General features: G+C 44.7%; 1 protein-coding gene across 2 annotated transcripts in view; it reads left to right on the forward strand.

Annotated features, from left to right (window-relative positions):
• The window catches only part of MEGF11 (multiple EGF like domains 11), a 316522-nt gene that overhangs the window by 148432 nt on the left and 150136 nt on the right, over positions 1-17954 (forward strand). For both annotated transcript variants that reach the window (XM_055002716.1, XM_055002717.1), the window contains exons 4-5: positions 12075-12321; positions 14359-14479. In XM_055002716.1, the coding sequence (XP_054858691.1) occupies positions 12075-12321; positions 14359-14479 (368 nt within the window). The remainder of the gene's footprint in view (positions 1-12074; positions 12322-14358; positions 14480-17954) is intronic.

The raw sequence follows: 17954 nt of genomic DNA on the forward strand, positions 1-17954 counted from the left end.
AAAATAACCCCTGCTCTCAGGGATTTGCCTCCTCGTCCGCTGATCACCCAACGATCGGTAAGAGGTGGCAAATTCCCAGTGGTTGCCTGCCACCAGCAGGCACCTCAGGAACATACACCGCACGTGCTCCGAATAGGCACGGCGACATCACTTCCAGAAGTGACGTCGTTGCACCAGTCGCAGGATCGTTCCTGTGCTTCGTTTGGGGCCAATTTGTGCTCCAAACAGGCCGAATCGGCCCCATGCGGCATGCAGGAGTGCTTGCATGGCTGGCGTGGTGACGTCACTTCTGGAAGTGATGTCATTGCATCAGCCCTGGGGCATATGTGTAAAGATGGATCTCGTGCCCGGCACAAAGTAAATACCAGGGACTCTACCCTCCCAATGGGAGGGTAGAGGTGCCTGGCAACTCTGCCTTCAATGCGAGGAGTCATTGAACCTTAACCCTGGAGGTTGTTTAGCATTTGAGGCAAGAACCAGAAAAGTTTGGCCAGGAGAGGGGATGACTATAGGCCTTGTGGTGCACAGGCTTTTTGGGCCAGACATGGAGCTCAGTAGAAATTGTCTGCTCCCAGGTTTGGCTCAGAAACCAGTCAACTCCAACTAGAACCTGGCCCCGTATTCTCTATAGCGGTCAGATATGTCATGTGAAGGCAGAGTCTGATAATAGATGGAAACAAGACGAGGATTCTTACATGAACAGCCTGTGAGCTGCTCCTGAGAGTTTTCTCAAATAGCAAAGTATTCCCTCCTTAAAAAATAGAATTTTTAAAGAGGATTCTAGTACTAAAGGCTTGTTGGCTGAGAAACAGAGCAGTGCATTTAAAGTGTCCTGAATAATACTTTACAAAATGTTAAAAGGACATCAGAAGATTTAAATGCACTTAGAAGAAAAGGAAATAGCAAGAAACCGCATGTAGATATCTAGAAATGGGCTTTGAAGTTTTTTGATATATGAAAGGAAGCAGTATTTCAAAGACCAAATAGACCCATCACTTCTCTTGTATTCTCTTCTGAAATCTTTATTGATCATAATCATTTTATATTACCAACGGATTGGGGGGGGGTTACTTAACCACAGCACCCAGGAAGTAGATGCATAGACCTCTCCAGGAGCTTCAACTGTCTCTCAGCCAAGACTGTGGTGCCATAATCCCAGCAAACAAAAGACAGTTGTCCAGATCTAAAATGTGCAATGTCATAGATGAAAAGGAAGGCAAACACCACACTGCCGTGGCCTTGGTAGTACTTTTTCCTGCTGAGCTTGTAAAATAAATTGCTAACTGGCTGTGTTAACCTTGAATTAAGAGCCTATTTTGTGGTGCACCATGTGTCTTTTTGGGATATAAGGCTTTATATATTTGTCATACAATTGTAGCTATATAAATGGAATATAGCAGTCTGTCTGGCCTGGCGCCATTGGCTGTCAAAAAGCAGCCTGATTTGGCTTTGTGCGCCTCGGCTGTTTTTCGGAAGACCCGGGTTCTGTGTTCAGAAGGGACGTAGCTCAGTGGGTACGACAAATGTTGAGTATACACAGACTCTCGGGGTCTATCACCAACTCCTTCAATTAGTGCTGGTTTGGTAAGGATCTCCTGGAGAGCCAGTTCCAGCCAGAGCAGACAATATTGGATTAAAATCTGACAAAGAGAACTGTGGTTCTCGAAAGCTTATGCTACAGTAAAGTTGGTTAGCCTTTAAAGGCGCTACTGGACTCTTTTCTATTTTGCTACTACAGACTGACACGGCTGACTCCTCTGAATATTGGATTAAGTAGACCATTGTTAAGGCAGCTTCACACATTCACAAGGGCTTCCTACTCTGCAAAGCTTTATAATCCCTTGGAAGTTTTTTGGGGATTCTTCTTTGATGGTCCTTGTGCAGTTACGGATAGTTTCTTTGTGTATGCAATCCCCACATCGGATTGGAAGCTTGCAAGACTTAAAGCCCCAACAGTGGTGTTTATATCATTCTCGTTTCTGCCCCCATCCTATCCTAACCCTCTTCCCCCTTAGTTACATTTCAGTTGCAGTGGGAGTAGCATTTTAGAGAACTTTCTCTGAGGGTATCTTGGAGGGCACTGAGAATACTTTCTCATCATTAAAGACCCCCCCCTTTCAGTTTCTAGTAAGCTTATTTTTCATTTCCTTCTTCTCCCTCCATATTTACATGGTAACATTTTCCTTTCAAAAGTTCCGTGGTTGTGTCCGTCAGGACACTCTGTTTTTCGTTCGTTGCCATCCACGAACAATGAACAATGAACATGGACGAACATGAACTGTTCCCAGACATGTTCGTTGTTCATTGTTCATTGCTCGTAGGGGCCAGAACCCCCCCTTAGCCCCCCTCCCCTCAAACCCACTTACCTGGCCCTTTAAAGATACCTTTAAACTATCAGCTGGCAGGTGGCAGGGGGATTCCCTCCTGCCGCCTGCCAGCTGATAGTTGTCCTGGCAAAAACAGCCGTTTCTGCTGGCAGCTAGTTTGAGGGGTTACAAAATTGACCTTCCCAATGTCCAATACCCACCAAATTTGCAGGGGACATAGTCCTCACTGTCCTCTGAAGACCCCCCAAGTTTCAGAGAGATTGCACCCCGTGAAAGGCATGATCCACGGGTCTCCTGGTTGGCTGTCATTTTCTCTTCACAGTGGCAAAAACGGGACTCTCTGCTGGAAGTACTTTGAAGGGTTAAAGCCGGAAGGAGTTCAGACAGCGTTCAGTCCTTCCCTGCCTCCGGTTGCCAAGGGGCTTGATTGCAGGTGCCAGACTGTCTGGCTTGACAAATGGCTGCAGAAGGCAATGAAGGAGGCTTGCAACGACTACCTGTTCATTTAGGATGAGGCCTCACGAACAGCTTGTTCAAGAACAGCAGATTAGGCTGTTCGTGGGTTTTTTCTGTTTGTAATGCTGTTCGTGCCCATGTCCAGTCAGGTTCCAACTTTTGATTTTAATTCCTGTGATTGCTCCTAGACATTTGCAGGCTTCCTTTTGGACACAAAACTAGACAGGCTGGGACATCTTGGTCCACAAGACCATGAGCCCTTCATCCACTGCGGTGTTCTGTCTCAGTTTTTCCATTGCTCTTCTGGTCTACTTCTGATCAAGGGATTACAGCAACTTCTCTAGCTGCTTTAGGGAAGCCCCTCTAGAGTGAATTATGTCTCTTTAGCTGTCCTGGTGGTTGTTCTTTTTCCGAAGAGGAAACTGATGGTGCTATTTCCTTTGCTCCCCAAGACCTTCCTCTTCATTGATTTCATGGTGGCTACCTGCTTTGTCTTGTCCTTCTCCCTCTGTTGTAAGATCTTGGATGTGCCCAAGATCTTTGGTACTCTTGTTGGGACCATTGCCTCAACTCCAAGCTTTATGATGATGACATAATGTTTAGTAGAGAGGGTCAAAGACGTTTCTCCTTAACCAGAACTTCATACTGACCAGATTCGGTGTTGCATCCTGCACACATCTGCGGTTAAAGATTGCAACTGTTGTACTTAAGTACAACTACCTTAAGTAGTTAAGGTCCTGAATGAAGCAGGAACTGTCTCTTGAGTCGGACACTTCACTGGGAACATTATCGTTCTGGGAGGGATTCTGATATGCACCCTGATGGAAGATCTCCATACGATTTTCATTCTATCTTTCCCAGGTCTTAATTATAGACCTCAGTCTCATCAATATTATTGGGCTTATTGCCTTTGAAATGAAACTTTGAGGACCGCACCGCAAGGACTTTATTGTGGTGGTGACAAGCGTTGAAACCGGAGAAGAACTGAGACATCATTGAATGGGGCAGCAATGTCTACAAAGATAATGGGAGATTTCCTAAAGAGATCGACAATTCAAATGTTCCCCTCCATCCTGTTAAATGCTGCCATTGATTAAAAATGTCTTTCAAACCTCCTGATTGATATTTCTGTAGCTAGTCTCTCTTGCTCACTTCCCCCCCCCCCCGCATTCCCCTTCCCAAATATGACAGGATCCTTCGGAGAATTGGCCAGCTGGGTTTGCGTACACTCCCAACTTTCTCTTTATCAATTACTGACAAAACTCTGTATTGTTTCCTTATAAAACCTAAAGAAAAATCAACCATTATAGAAGAGAAATGACTAAAGCCTTCTCGGAACACTGTGGGACAGATGTCTGTGGAAGAGAGAACCATTCCGAATGGCGCTATAGAAAAGAAGCTGTGAGGTTTTGGATGTTTTCTACAAAGGAATTAGCCGTGGCATTTGGGAGATGACAGAGTTGTCTCTGATCAACGCATGATTGTATTACCTGTGCGTGGATTGGATGGAATCATCTGTATTGGTCCACGAAGAATCCAAGGACATCCCTGTGTGGTTTTCAGAAAAATAGACATGCTTAATTTTTTTTCTTTCTTTAGCAAATTTATATGCTGCCCCTCCAAGACTGTTTGCAAAATAAAAATAATACCACAGAGTCAAATAGTCATTAAAAAGGAGTAATTAAATACAAGCCAGAGGCCTGAAAACAGAATAAAAGAAGTCTAAAAAGATATTAATAAAACAGTCCTAGTCTAGAAGTGGGCTGTAAAAGAGCTAAAAACGATGGAACTTGACAGATAAAAGCCTGTCAGACGGTGGATGACAGGATATGGCAAGTAGATCCCTGGATCATTTCAGCAAGACACCGGTCCTTGGCTAAATGACTTTTATTTAGGAAATCAGTCTTTTTCCATATACACAGGTCCATAGGAGTACATGAAGGAAAATGCATATGAGCATGGCAACTTCTCTGTGAAAGGAATAAGGTTTAAGGCAGTTACAAGGCAATATACCCAAATAACCCCCTCCCTCCTAAACCACAAGTTCAGAGGCAGTCTGGGAAACATTTTCGGAGTTTACACGCTAGGCAGACAAGATACTGAGAAATGCAACATTTCAGACACCCAAGGTCAGTCCAAAAATATCAGCAGGAGAGATGGTCCACAGCTTTGCCAGCTGCCGGGCTGTGCTGTGAGAAGGAGAAAACGAAAGTGGTTTTTCAAAAGCTACAGAACGTACTCATCAGTTACAACATGAGATCAGTTACTATACTGAGGTAACTCAGGACCATAAACCTCAGACTTAACATTGGCATGGATGAATGGGTACAGTCAAACATGACAGTTAAAGAATTGTTTTGGCCAGGGGTGTAAAGGAAATTGAGGTAGGCACCGAGCAAATCTCATCACGGAAAAAGCCCTTTGTCGTCTTGTTTACCTCTTGTGAGCCCAAAGTGAGAGAATGCCAAATAGTGGAATGGATCACCCTAACATAAGAGCAGTACGATGGCTGCTTGCCACTGTAGCTTCTCATGTGCTGCTCATGTTCATTCATTCATTCATTCATTCATTCATTCATTCATTCATTCATGTAATTTATAGTCCACCTTTCTCACTGGGACTCAAGGCGGATTACACAGTATGAGATTAGTACAATCCGTATCAAATACACTTCCATACAGTATCAAGGATATTTCCATAAACAATGCCATAGGGTAAATAGATACAAGTTTAAAAAGAAATAGCATTAGCAAGAATCCAATACAAAGTAGAAGAAAATACTGAGACAGAACATAATCACTTCTAGGACTGACATTAGACAACATAAAGCAAACATAAAGCACAGGTAGTACACAGGAGTACATATTTAAAGCAACAGATAATATGTAAGGCAACATAGCGGTGAAGTCTACGGTCCCTAACTCATTAGTGAAGCCTCTGAGACCCCATCCCTACAATACAGCCCTCCCATTTGAGTAAAAAGCCCACATGAAACGATACCAACAGCTTCGTTAGATCTGTGACAGCCCGTTCACACATGCAGCATGAACACTTGCTCTTGCAGATCAGGTGATGAACATTCATGCTCAAACCAAGTCTCTCCAAATGAAACTTTATAGCTGCATAAGATCAACCTCATCTGAAATTCCCACAGCAATTGTTTCATTTCTGTCCTTTCGTTTACAGCCCTGGCTTTATAAAACAACGGATCTTTCTTTGTGTCTCTGGAGCGCTGGGCCTCTTGAGACCTTCCCAAGTTGGAATTACTTTAAAAAACCTGCCAGGCTTGGGTAGGAAGGTTGTTCACATTAACCACTTCTTTTCAAACTGCAGAAATTGAGATTCTTGGATTGAGAAAAATTAACAAGTCACCTGCTGGCACATTCCATCTCTGAGATTAACTGGTGTGACTTTTTGATGCTTATTGTAACGGGATGAAGCTGATTAATGGCATTGGCTGGAAGCCACAATAGAGCAGAATGAGCAAGGTCTTTCTCATTTTTTTTCCAGCCGTCTTCCCTGGAACTTATTTCTAACAGGCTCCTCCTGTCCTCTGGTTTTTTTGCCAGCCGTGCTGAATTCAGCCAAGCTGAGCTACCGTTAGAGAAGTGGACCTATGCCAGCGTGTTCCTACAGCGCAATTATAAGCTAGTATTCACTCTTGACTTGATCTAACGTGGGAGTTGACAACAGATGTTCTGCATACAGTATGCCGTGGAAGGGCCTGTCATTCACGTCCTTCTGTTTTTGTGTTTTCCAGTTATAGAAACAATTGGAATTTTACAAGCAATTTGCAAGTGTCTTTGGTGCTAAAAAGGACATATGCTAGTCCCTGCTTCGTTGTTCGGGGTGAAATTTAGGACAGGCTTTAGCTCTATAGAAAAAGAACTCTGTTGGTTTCAGTTGCTGGGCGGGTTTCCAATCCCTGATTTCTTTTCCATCCTTATTTTATTGGCTTGGTAAGTTTCTTTTAAAAATGTTTTTTAATTACTCTCATCTCCCACTCTCCTGGCATCTTCCCATCTTGGGTTCAACTCGTTTCATTCATTATCTGCCTTCTTAACACGATTAGTATTTTATTTAAATGCTTAAAAATTGACTTTAGAAATGTTCTGGAATGACTGATGATTCTGGTTGCATTCTGCCTCCCCCCTCTCTCGCTTTACACAGATGTAAATCTGGCTGTTCTAGCGTACCTTGTGGTGTAAACCCGTTCGGGTTTAGATTGGGCCTAAGTCTCTTTTCCTTCTCTTTACCTTTGATGGAATATTCATAAGGTTCCCCTGATACCTCCTGTAAAGCATATAGATTTGTCACGTGCGGCAAGTGAGAGACAGAAAATTGAAGGTCAAAGAAGCCAGATCCTTTAAGGACACAAGAATTTGATTTTGTTGTAGAAAATGTTTCTTCCTTATTAACGTTCTCTCTGGAACAGAATTCAGGCCTGGCGTTGCTTTTAAGTGCCTTAGCGGTGTGGTCCAGGTGACTGCGAAGAGACCAACGTTAGTATTTAATTCCTTGAAAAAGATGTTCTGAGGTTCAGGATTCTCATCAATGTGCATCTGGTTGTGGGGAGACAGCACTTTATACATGCTCAGAGAGAGACATTCCCTTCCTTATTTGTTCCTTTGTATGTTCCTGGACTTGCCCGGGGGGGGGCGGGGTTGAGGAGAAGACAGATTTCAGTTCTCAACTGAACCCAACCCCTGCCAAGCAGTCATTTTTACAGTGAAATCCTAAGCAGAGTTACTCCAGTCTAAGCCCATTGAAATCAGTGGTCTTAGACTGGAGTTACTCTGTTTAGGATGTCTCTGTTAGTCCATGAAATTGGCTGGCAGCAGCTCTTCTTTCTCCAGTGCCATTATCCCTTCCCTTCCATAGGGTAAAGAGATAAATCTGTCCCTGTTTACTATACAATAAAAGCAGACTGTGATGACGTGTCTAGGGTGCCAGGACTTGTTCTGATCTGCTGCCATCGCCGTAAATCCAGAGAACATAACTGCCCTGAGAAGAGGAGTAGCCTTTCCTCCCAGGGCATCCCCTTAGCTCCAAACCAGAGAACCTCTTCAGGCTCATTCTGTGGGACTTTGGATACATCTTTTCAGCTTTGTGTAGCAGTCCACAAACAGGTCTTACCACAACAGCTTTTGAGAACTTCTGTTTTCAAAAGAACTTGGCTTGTTTCCAAGAAGGGGACCATCCAAGGAGCAAGCTGATGTGTCCCCCTTGGGAACGCAAAAGTAGATGTTATAGGAAATGGGGATTGCAAGGGGGGATCCCTTTCATCTGCTGTACAATGCAAAAGACTAGCAGCACCTTAAGGACTAATATTTATTGCAATATGAGCCTTCATGTGTCATATAGCCCACTTCTTCAGATAGATATGCAAAGGGAAAATGAAGTGGGAAAACTTATGGGGGAATGGATAGGTAAAAGGAGCCAGGACTTGGTGCGTATTACACCATAAGAAATGGGAGTCATCTATCTGTTCCAAACGGCTTTTTCTAGGTGGTTGTGAACTCCTTTTGGAGAGCAGTTTGGTGCAGTGGTTAAGAGCAGCAGAACTCTAATCTGGAGAGCCGGGTTTGATTCCTCACTCCTCCACTTGAAGCCAGCTAGGTGACCTTGGGTCAGTCGCAGCTCTCTCGGAGCTCTCTCAGCCCCACCCACCTCACAGGGTGATTGTTGAGGATATAACATACTTTGTAAACCACTCTGAGTGGGTGTTAAGTTGTCTTGGAGGGCGGCATATAAATAGAATATTGTTGCTGTTGTTGTTATGTGCCTTTAACTCAGATACTGGGGAAGGACGGAAATTTGAAAATTGTATAATATCTAATGAGGTACCTAGTTTAAACTTCCAGGGACGGGATTGTGAAATCTCCTATAAATGGGTTTGACAAGCATTTATTTTATTTTTTAATTTTTTAAAACATCATTTGAACCCTATTTTTTCTCCCCAATGAGGACCCAAGGCAGCTTACAGCATTCTCCCTTTCTCAATTTTATCCTCACAGCAACCCTGTGATGTAGGTTAGGCTGAGAGTGTCTGACTGGTCCAAGGTCACCCAACAAGCTTCCATGGCAGAGTGGGGATTCAAACCTGGGTCTCTCAGATCCTGGTCTGATACTTGAACCACAACATCACACTGGCTGTCAGCGTAATAGATGTGTGCCCCATGATTGGCAAACAATTTGCTAAGGGCATCTTATGGACACTTTCTGGCATGCTTAATCAAAATGGGTAGCCATGTTAGTCTGTCCGTAGCAGTAGAAAAGAGCAAAAGAACGAGTCCGGTAGCACCTATAAGACTAAAACAAAGGAAGATTAGAAAGAGAGAATGTTGAATTGCAACTGATAACGAAGCTCAAGACAATGCATCTACCTGGATTGAACCGAGACCTAGGCTTCCTGTCTCATCACGGATACTGATTTTTCCACACCTGCTACCCCTCTGCATATCCCACCTCATCCAATCATACCTGCTATTGTCATTCACCGGCTATTGTCATTTACTTGCTATTGTCATTCAGCATCTGAAATTGCTCCGCTCTCCAAGACGTAAGGACAGATGGACTCACATTCCAGCTGAAGAAGTGAGCTCACACCCTACCACAAATTTTGTTAGTCTTATAGGTGCTACTGGACTCTTGCTCTTTTCCACTGCCATGCTTAAGAATCTGTCCTTTAGTAATAAAGACATTTTTACTTTGTTTTTGTTTTTAATTTAATTGTACTGATGTATGCCTTATATTGCCTCCATGTACAATCAATACTTCATGTACATATACAAATAGAATAAATTTAACAATCCATACATCCAATACAAACTTGTTTTCCCCCTTTTCTCTCCCCGCCCCAGGAGGAACGACCATAAGAATCATCTGCTTTATATCTTTAACCATGAGCACACTCTTTGGAGTTTCGTTAATATAATTTGGTTGGTCTCTCCTCCTCTTACCCATCTTATATATCTAGACCATTTCTTCCTTATCATTAATGTCTTATTTTCCCATGTCTTATCCTGTTTTAGTATTGATAAAATGTCTGATTGGATCCATTCATATAGATACCAATTCCATCTTTCCAAAGTCCATTTAGAGGCATCTTTCCATCCATACGCTATTACAGCATGGACAGCTATAATCATAGCTTTTAACAAGTGCTGTCGATTTTCCTATACTTTATTATTCCCCCAGATGCCCATAAATAGGTTCTCCCCATTTAAATTTATCTCAGCATCGCAAAGCTCCTTCACCTTTCCTAATATCATTTGCCAGAAGACTGTTACTTTAGAGCCTTCCCACCATAAATGGGCATAGTAGCCTTTTATTCTATTACAATGCCAACATTCCATTTTTTACTTTGTGATCTTTCAGAACGTGTTGCATACATTATCTCAACAATCCTGCGGCGTTGTCTGGTACTCACCTATGCGGTGTAATGATTGGAATAGGATCCAGGCGACCCAAATTTGAATCCCTCTCTACTTTAGAAGCTGACAGGGTGACCTTGAGCCTCTCACACACCCTCAGCCAAAACTTCCTCACAGGGTGGTGATGAAGATAAAATGTTGTAAGTTGCTTTGGGTACCCATTGGAGAGAAATGGGGGTATAAATATCTAAAGAAATTAACATTATCCCCACGTTGCCGATGAGAGTCACTTGCGTCAGCGAAGTGAGATTTGAACTGGAAACTTCTCTTAGCTACCACACTGCACCAGTAACACGTTGGTTGGTTGGTTGGTTGGTTGGTTGGTTGGTTGGTTGGTTGGTTGGTTGGTTGGTTGGTTGGTTGGTTGGTTGGTTGGTTGGTTGGTTGGTTTGTAGTCCTCCTTTCTCACTGAGACTCAAGGCAGATGACGTAGTGTAAGATTAGTACAGTTAATATCAAGGAGATTTCCATAAACAATGCCATAGGGTAAATAAATGCAGGTTTACAAAGACATAACATTAGCAAAAAATCCAATACAGAGTTGAAGAAATGCTGAAATGGAGCACAAGCAATTCTAGGACTGACAATAGACAACATAGGACTACCCAGTAGGGTCATATTCAAAGCAACAGGTAGTACATAGGAGCAGATACTTATAGCAACAAATAGGATGTGAGGCAACATAGTGGAGAAAAGTTGTGATAGGTGAAGCCCTGAAATGGTGGTTTTCAGCCGTGTGCTAATGCTGTGTTCGAGTGTCAAGGCTGGAAGGGGGATGCAAATGTAACCGATGGTTCATATGCCATTTGGTGACGGAGTGGGTTGAGGGATTATCTAGTGCCTGTCTGCCCTCCCATGGCCCACACACAGTCAGCACTTATAACCAGGGCTGGTGTCAGTACATGGAAAGGGGGGGGAGCTGCCTGGATCCACAGCTTCTGGTGAGGCCTGCGGCTGACTCCTCACTCATGCATCTGCTCTGATGCCTGCCCTTTACCCCCTTCCACCTCCTGCTTCTCAGTGCTTGGTCACCTCTGCTCCCAGCTGCAGTAGCTGGAGAAGGGCATGGGGGTGGAGCACAAACCTTCAGCTTTCCTGGTGGCCATGATGATGGCACTCCTAGCTGCACCCACCCAGCACCCAGCACCATCGGGGAAAGGGATGCAGGCGGTGTGGGCAGCTGTGACTGCAGATGGTGGGAGAGCTTGCAAGGGAAGGAGGGCAAGAAGGAGAGCCTCGTAATGGGCATAAGAACAACAACAACGATGGTGATGGTAATAATAACAACGTTCTATTTATATACCACCCTTCAGGACAACTTAACACCTACTCAGAGCAGTTTACGAAGTGTGTTATATTCTCAACAATCACCCTGTTTAAATACAGTTCTTTTAAAAAAAAACAATCACCCTGTGAGGTGGTTGGGGCTAAGAGAGCTCTGAGAAGTTGTGACTGACCCAAGGTCACCCAGCTGGCTTCAAGTGGAGAAGTGGGGAATCAAACCTGGCTCTCCAGATTAGAGTCCTGCCGCTCTTAACCACTATACCAAACTGGTTCCTTGAGCACTCTAGGCTGTTGATAACCTCCAAACATGAAACCGGCCCTGCTCATAACCCATAAAATCTACTACCTTTTTACCAGTGTGATGTTTTTGAAGTACAGGAAGCTGATGTAGGGATCAGAGCCCTTCTTCCATTGCAGGTTGTTTTTCAGCATTGATAAGTTCCCCCTGCGCAGCTGCTTCATTCTTCTTGGGAAGGATCACCCCGCTTGAGATGAGGGTCTTCTATGTTTGTGCAAGCCAAAATGAGAGGCCACAGATATCGTTTTGCTCAACGAGTGTGTTGTTTTGCAGGCTGCGATAGCGACCACTGGGGGCCCCACTGTAGCAACCGTTGCCAGTGTCAGAACGAGGCCCTTTGCAACCCCATCACCGGGGCCTGTGTCTGTGCAACCGGTTACAAAGGGTGGCGCTGTGAGGACCTGTGTGACCCGGGAAGCTACGGGAAGAACTGCCAGCTGAAGTGTCAGTGCCACAACGGGGCCACCTGCGATCACAAGACTGGAGAGTGCTACTGTGCCCCTGGATACACCGGCGTGTTGTAAGTTGAGTGACTTAACAGATTTCATTCAGTCGGCCTACTGTTAGTTGTCTTCCTTTCTTGCCTTATTTTAATGCCACACTTTTTCAAATACAGTTTGTTGCTTTTGTTGAGCCCACTGGGACAGTTTGTGTCCTCTGAGCCAAATGCACACCTCTGGCCCAATAGGGCAGTCAGGAGTCCTCCTCTGTATTCGGTCATCAGGCCCGGTGACTGTTGATAGACCGACATATGTACATATGCAGCATCAAGTCGCAACCAACTTATGGCAACCACAGCAAGGGGCTTTCCAGGCAAGTGAGAAACAGAAGTGGTTTGCCGGTGCCTTCCTCTGCAAAGTCTTCCTGGGTGGTCCCACATCCAAGTACCAACCCTGCTTAGCTGCAGATATCTGACAAGATCAGGCTGTACTTTGCCACCTTCCCTGGCTGTTGATACCCTCCAAGAATTTGTCTAAGCTTTCCCATTGTATAGTTCCTCCAGTTTGTTTTCCTAAGCTATTCTCTCATTTTCCTTTTCTTGGATCTGATTAACTTCTTCCAGCCCTCTGTGGTGAGCTACTTTTTTAAGTTAAAGAGCCAGTATCTCTATACAAGAAGCCTCAGTGCGTGTTCGTCAAGTGTAGGAAGACACAATGTTAGCTGGGAAGTGTAGTTTAAAAAGACAGAGCTGGGAGAGATGGCTCCTCAGAGGGTTTGTTAATTTCATCTTTGCCTTTCGGAAGGCTCTGTCAGTTTCACCTTTCCAGTCTAAAAATGTATGGAATCTCAACCAGAGGGCAGCAAGGAATGGAAATGGGCTGGAGTTGCCTCTCAGAGCCAGGCTTGGCCCTGGAGAGGTTATATGGGCTGAAGTTTCCCTTCTGGCATTTCACACAGCTTCACAAAGCCTTTGCCCTGCCACCAGCTCTGTCTTTTTAAACTACCATAGAGACTCCCGGTGTATATCAAAATTCAGAACAGCATATGAAAGCCCATTTATGTAACTAAAAATATGCAACTTAACACCATTGACAACTGACACATTGGTTAAAAATCCATACCGTTTGCTCACCCCCAAACACTGGTTATCGCTAGCCCTTTATTTGGGAGTGAAACATATGAGGTCTTACAATAAAGATTCACAGGAGCACCTTGTGCAATTGTTTTAATGCACTGGCATTACTTGGATGACTGTTCATGTCTACCATTTCCCTTTCTGTAAAACATTGCTAAGAAGCCCTTTAATCCCATAACATCTTTACCTGCCATTCCCTTCACATACTGTGGTTATTCCAGCATCTCACCCTACCCAACATGCCTTAACTGATAGAGTTCATTTTCTTTTTTTAAAAAAAGAGTCACGTTTTGCTCTGGAGCCATAAGTTTCAGGCCCCTCTAAAAGGGTCTCTTTGATCTTTACATTTATGAATGGATTGCCCTTTACCATAATGGGACTCTGGGAGATAAATCTAGTTCCCCAGAAATTCTCCCAACCAAGCAGTCAGAAGGCCCAGACCTTTTATTTCCAGCAAGGTCATGTGATTTCCCACCAAATATCGGAACTCTGGAATCTTTGATTCTTAAGCTCATGTCAGTATTTTCTTCCCAGCCCCTTGAAAATTTACAGAGAAGACGCAGCCTTGAAAGCATTTTCAGACAACACTATCAAGAATAAGCATTTCCAATCCCTTCTCATCTCAACCTGCCAATTTCCTCCAAAATAAAATCTGACCTTCAATCACAGACCCTTAGGAAATGCCTTTAGCACCGCACGAAGCCAGAAGAGATGGTCTTTATGAATAAGAGTCTCTTAACACAAACAAAGGATCTTAAACAGAAGCAACATTGTTTAGAGCAATAAATATTGGATAACTACATTTTACCATTGGCGCTGTCGATTGGAGGTCTCTGAACGTGTAATGATTTGTGTACTGGGCTGCTACAATCAGTGCTGTTATGTGCTATCCTTGTATAGTTTGCCGATATGAATTATTTCTGTGTCTGTTTGTGTTTTGGTTGGGTTTCTGCCCCTTCCGTTCCAACGATGCTTGCAAAGCTGTGAAGAACCTTGTCCTCCAGGAAGCCACGGAGCTCAGTGTGAACAGCGGTGTCCGTGCCAGAACGGTGGAACCTGTCACCACATCTCTGGAGAGTGTGCCTGTCCCCCAGGATGGATGGTATGTAACAGTGCAGAGCAGAAGTTTTTGCATAATTGAATACTGCAGGCTGTTTGAAAAACAGGTTTTGTGAGGACTTATCTAAACCAAACATCTAACTGTGTAGCCACAGGAGAGTGTTGGATGTGATATAGGGTGCACATATCTTTAACTGGACAACAGGCCCAAGAGACCTGGCCTGCAGTTTGCCTGACTGAGCACATGTTCTGGCATATGTCCCAGAATCCTCTACCATAGACATGGATGTGGAGTGTTATGACCAGGGGTCATTTCATAGAAAAAGAGCTGGAAGAACTCATTAGTATAACTCCTTAGCATATGCCACACCCCTTGACATCGCAGGAAGTGTGTCATTAGCATAACTGATTTGCGTATGTCACACCTCCTGACATCACCTATCCTGTCTGTTTTGGACCCAATCTTGGCCATTCAGGGCCAAAATTGGGCCCAAAATGGCAAAAAGGAGCTGAAAACGGCTGAAAAGGGGCCCAAAATGATCAGGATTGGGCCGCTGCTGAGCGGGAGAGTGATCCACCACCCATCAGAGGCCTGATCTGAGCTGTTTCGGCCCCAATCCAGGCTGAAATAGGCCCCAAATGGGTGAGAGTGAGGAGGGTGGGGCCACCTGTCATGTGACCTCTTTGGGGAACTGCTGGGACCGCATTCCTGCGCGTTCCCCCTCAAAATGAGCCCTGGTTACGACAGCTTTATCATAGCTCGGTTGTTTGATGAGGATCTACAACTGAGTTAATACCAAAGGGAAAGCATTTGCCTCTGCAATCCAAACTGTGTTACAACTTCCAGCAGAGCTCTCCATTGCTGAAGTGTGGCCACTTGTAGCATTCTGAGAATGGACAGTGGATGCTGCAACAAAATGGCTACCTTGGGGAGTGGGCAATCATAAAAGGTTCAAGGGTCAACAAATCATTAACAAATCAATAATCTTCCTGCGATAGAGGTCGCTGTTACCAAATGAATGCTCCCTGCACACAACAGTGATGTCTCAAAGACTCCTACTCCAGTGAGATGGAGAAAAGCCAGGCTTGGCTCTTTACTGGGGAGGAAAAAGGCTTTAGGAGAGTAGGCACAAGGAAACACATTGGCAGGTGCCATAGCATCCGGGGGCACCAAGAGTTTGTGTCTGAACTAAACTTTTTTTGCACATAGGTGAAGGTGTCTGCCACTGTTACCTCAATTTGTGTAAATCACCATAGCTAATGTTTGGTGTGGACATGAAGAATTTATGAGAGAGACCAATTAATCGGATTTCTGCTTCTGCTGTAGTCTTTGTCAGAGAGCCAATATGGCTTAGTGGAGAGAGTGTTGGCCTTTGTCCAGGATTCAAATCCCCATGCCCCAAACTCTCAAGGTGAGTCTGGGCCAGTCGGTTTAATTTAGAAACCTCATGTCACCACTCCGAGCTTATTGGGGGAGAGGCGGGATGGACATGGGGTTGATATATTAGCATCCCAGGCTATAACAGGAGAGGGAGAGGAAGAAAAGCAAGCAGGTAACCCTGTTGCTGGGCGACACTGGGGAGGGTTTGCTCCGTGTCGGAAGAAGGTCTGCGACAGGTCAGTGTAATTTTTCCTTTGGTCATAATCTCATTGATTCTGAGCAGAATTTCATTGCATTATCCTAGCTTCTGCTTTTGCATGTCAAGGAAGCAAGGCTAAGCTCTCTTTTTTAAAAAAAAATCCAAAATCTGTATCAATAATGTGATAATTAACTCCCTCTGGATTTGCCAGAGCGTCATTCGGCTGTGCTGCATTCTCTGGCGCCGTTCCATCATTTGACAATTAACCTGTTGGCGGTCCTACTGGAATTAGCCAAATCAAGAGACTCGGAGGATTTTTTTAAAAAATGCCTTACAAGGCCACAGAGATCATTGCACGCTGCAAAGGGTGGTTGGTGGAACATGACAAGGTGACTATCCCATCAGATAGGTGCTGATATTGGTATGGTCGCTATCTTGTGACAGGCATGGAGTGAGATTTTGACTGCATCCCACGTGTCCTTAGGTGAATTGTTCCTAGGTCATTCCTGGGGTGAGGAAAGAGAGTGATGGTCTTCCTTCCTTAATAAAGGTCTTCCAGCTAGTCTCTCTATACAAGACATCTTACATGGGGATGCTCAAATGTAGGGAGATGCAATGTTAGCCAGGAGGTGTAGTTTTAAAAGAACCAGAGCAGTCAGAGATGGCTCCTCAGAGGGTTTATTAATTTCATCTTCGCCTCCTGTAAGGCTGTGTCAATCTCACCTCTCTACAGGAGGATAGTTTAAAAAGACAGAGCCAGCTGAGATCGCTCTTCAGAGGGTTTGTTAATTTCATCTTCACCTCCTGGAAGGCTGTGTCAATTTCACCTCTCTACAGGAGGATAGAGCCAGCTGAGATGCTCTTCAGAGGGTCTGTTAATTTCGTCTTTGCCTCCTGGAAGGCTGTGTCAATTTCACCTCTCTACAGGAGGATAGTTTAAAAAGACAGAGCCAGCTGAGATTGCTCTTCAGAGGGTTTGTTAATTTCATCTTCGCCTTCCCAAAGGCTCTGTCAATTTCACCTCCCCTTCTGGGAGGCAAAGATGAAATTAACAAACCCTCTGAGGAGTGATCTCCGCTGGCTCTGGGTCTTTTAAAACTACCAGGCTAACATTGCATCTCCCTACACTAGAGCATCCCCATGTAAGTTGTCTTGTGTAGAGTGACTCTCAGAGTTTCAGGAGTTTAGCTTCCTCCTCTTGACAGGAGTAAAATATTCAGGAGAAGAAGGATCCAGAGCAAAAGAGAGGGGCCAAGGCTCTTTCTTTCAGGCTCTATCCCAATGTTTGTTGGCCATTTTAAAGAATGAAATGTGGCTTGTAAAAAGTGCACGGCACGCAGAAAGTTGGTACCTCTTAGCTTGAGTTTCTGTAATTGATTTTACCTCTTATCCTGATAGGCTCCCGCCCTGGGGCACTCTTGCCCGCTTGCCCCCTCCCCAGGCTATTATGTCCAGCCCCCTGCTTGGCGCCCCTAAGGCTGATCCTCCTTTAGCGAACTTGCACCTTCTCTGCTATTCACCAGCCCTGAGCTCTTAGGCTGTACCTCTTCGTCAGGGTCTGACATCGTGGGGAGGTGTCATGGCCCTGAGGCAGAGTATCTGCTTTGTATGCAAACTGGTCCTGGTTCAATCTTCAGCATCTCCAGCTTAAACGGATCTGGGAAAGACCTGAGACCCCCAAAGCTGCTACCAGTCACAGTAGATAATACTGGCCTCGACAGACCTTGGATCTAACTCAGTATAACACCAGCTTTATTTAGGGTGTGATGGAGCCCCGTGGCACAGAGTGGTAAGCTGCAGTATTACGGCCCAAGCTCTGCTTACGACCTGGGTTTGATCCCAGCGGAAGCTGGGTTCAGGTAGCCGGCTTGAGGTTGACTCAGCCTTCCATCCTTCCGAGGTCGGTAAAATGAGTACCCAGTTTCCTGGGGGTAAAGT

Source organism: Eublepharis macularius, chromosome 18, assembly GCF_028583425.1.
Source record: "Eublepharis macularius isolate TG4126 chromosome 18, MPM_Emac_v1.0, whole genome shotgun sequence".
Taxonomy (NCBI): Eukaryota; Metazoa; Chordata; class Lepidosauria; order Squamata; family Eublepharidae; genus Eublepharis; species Eublepharis macularius.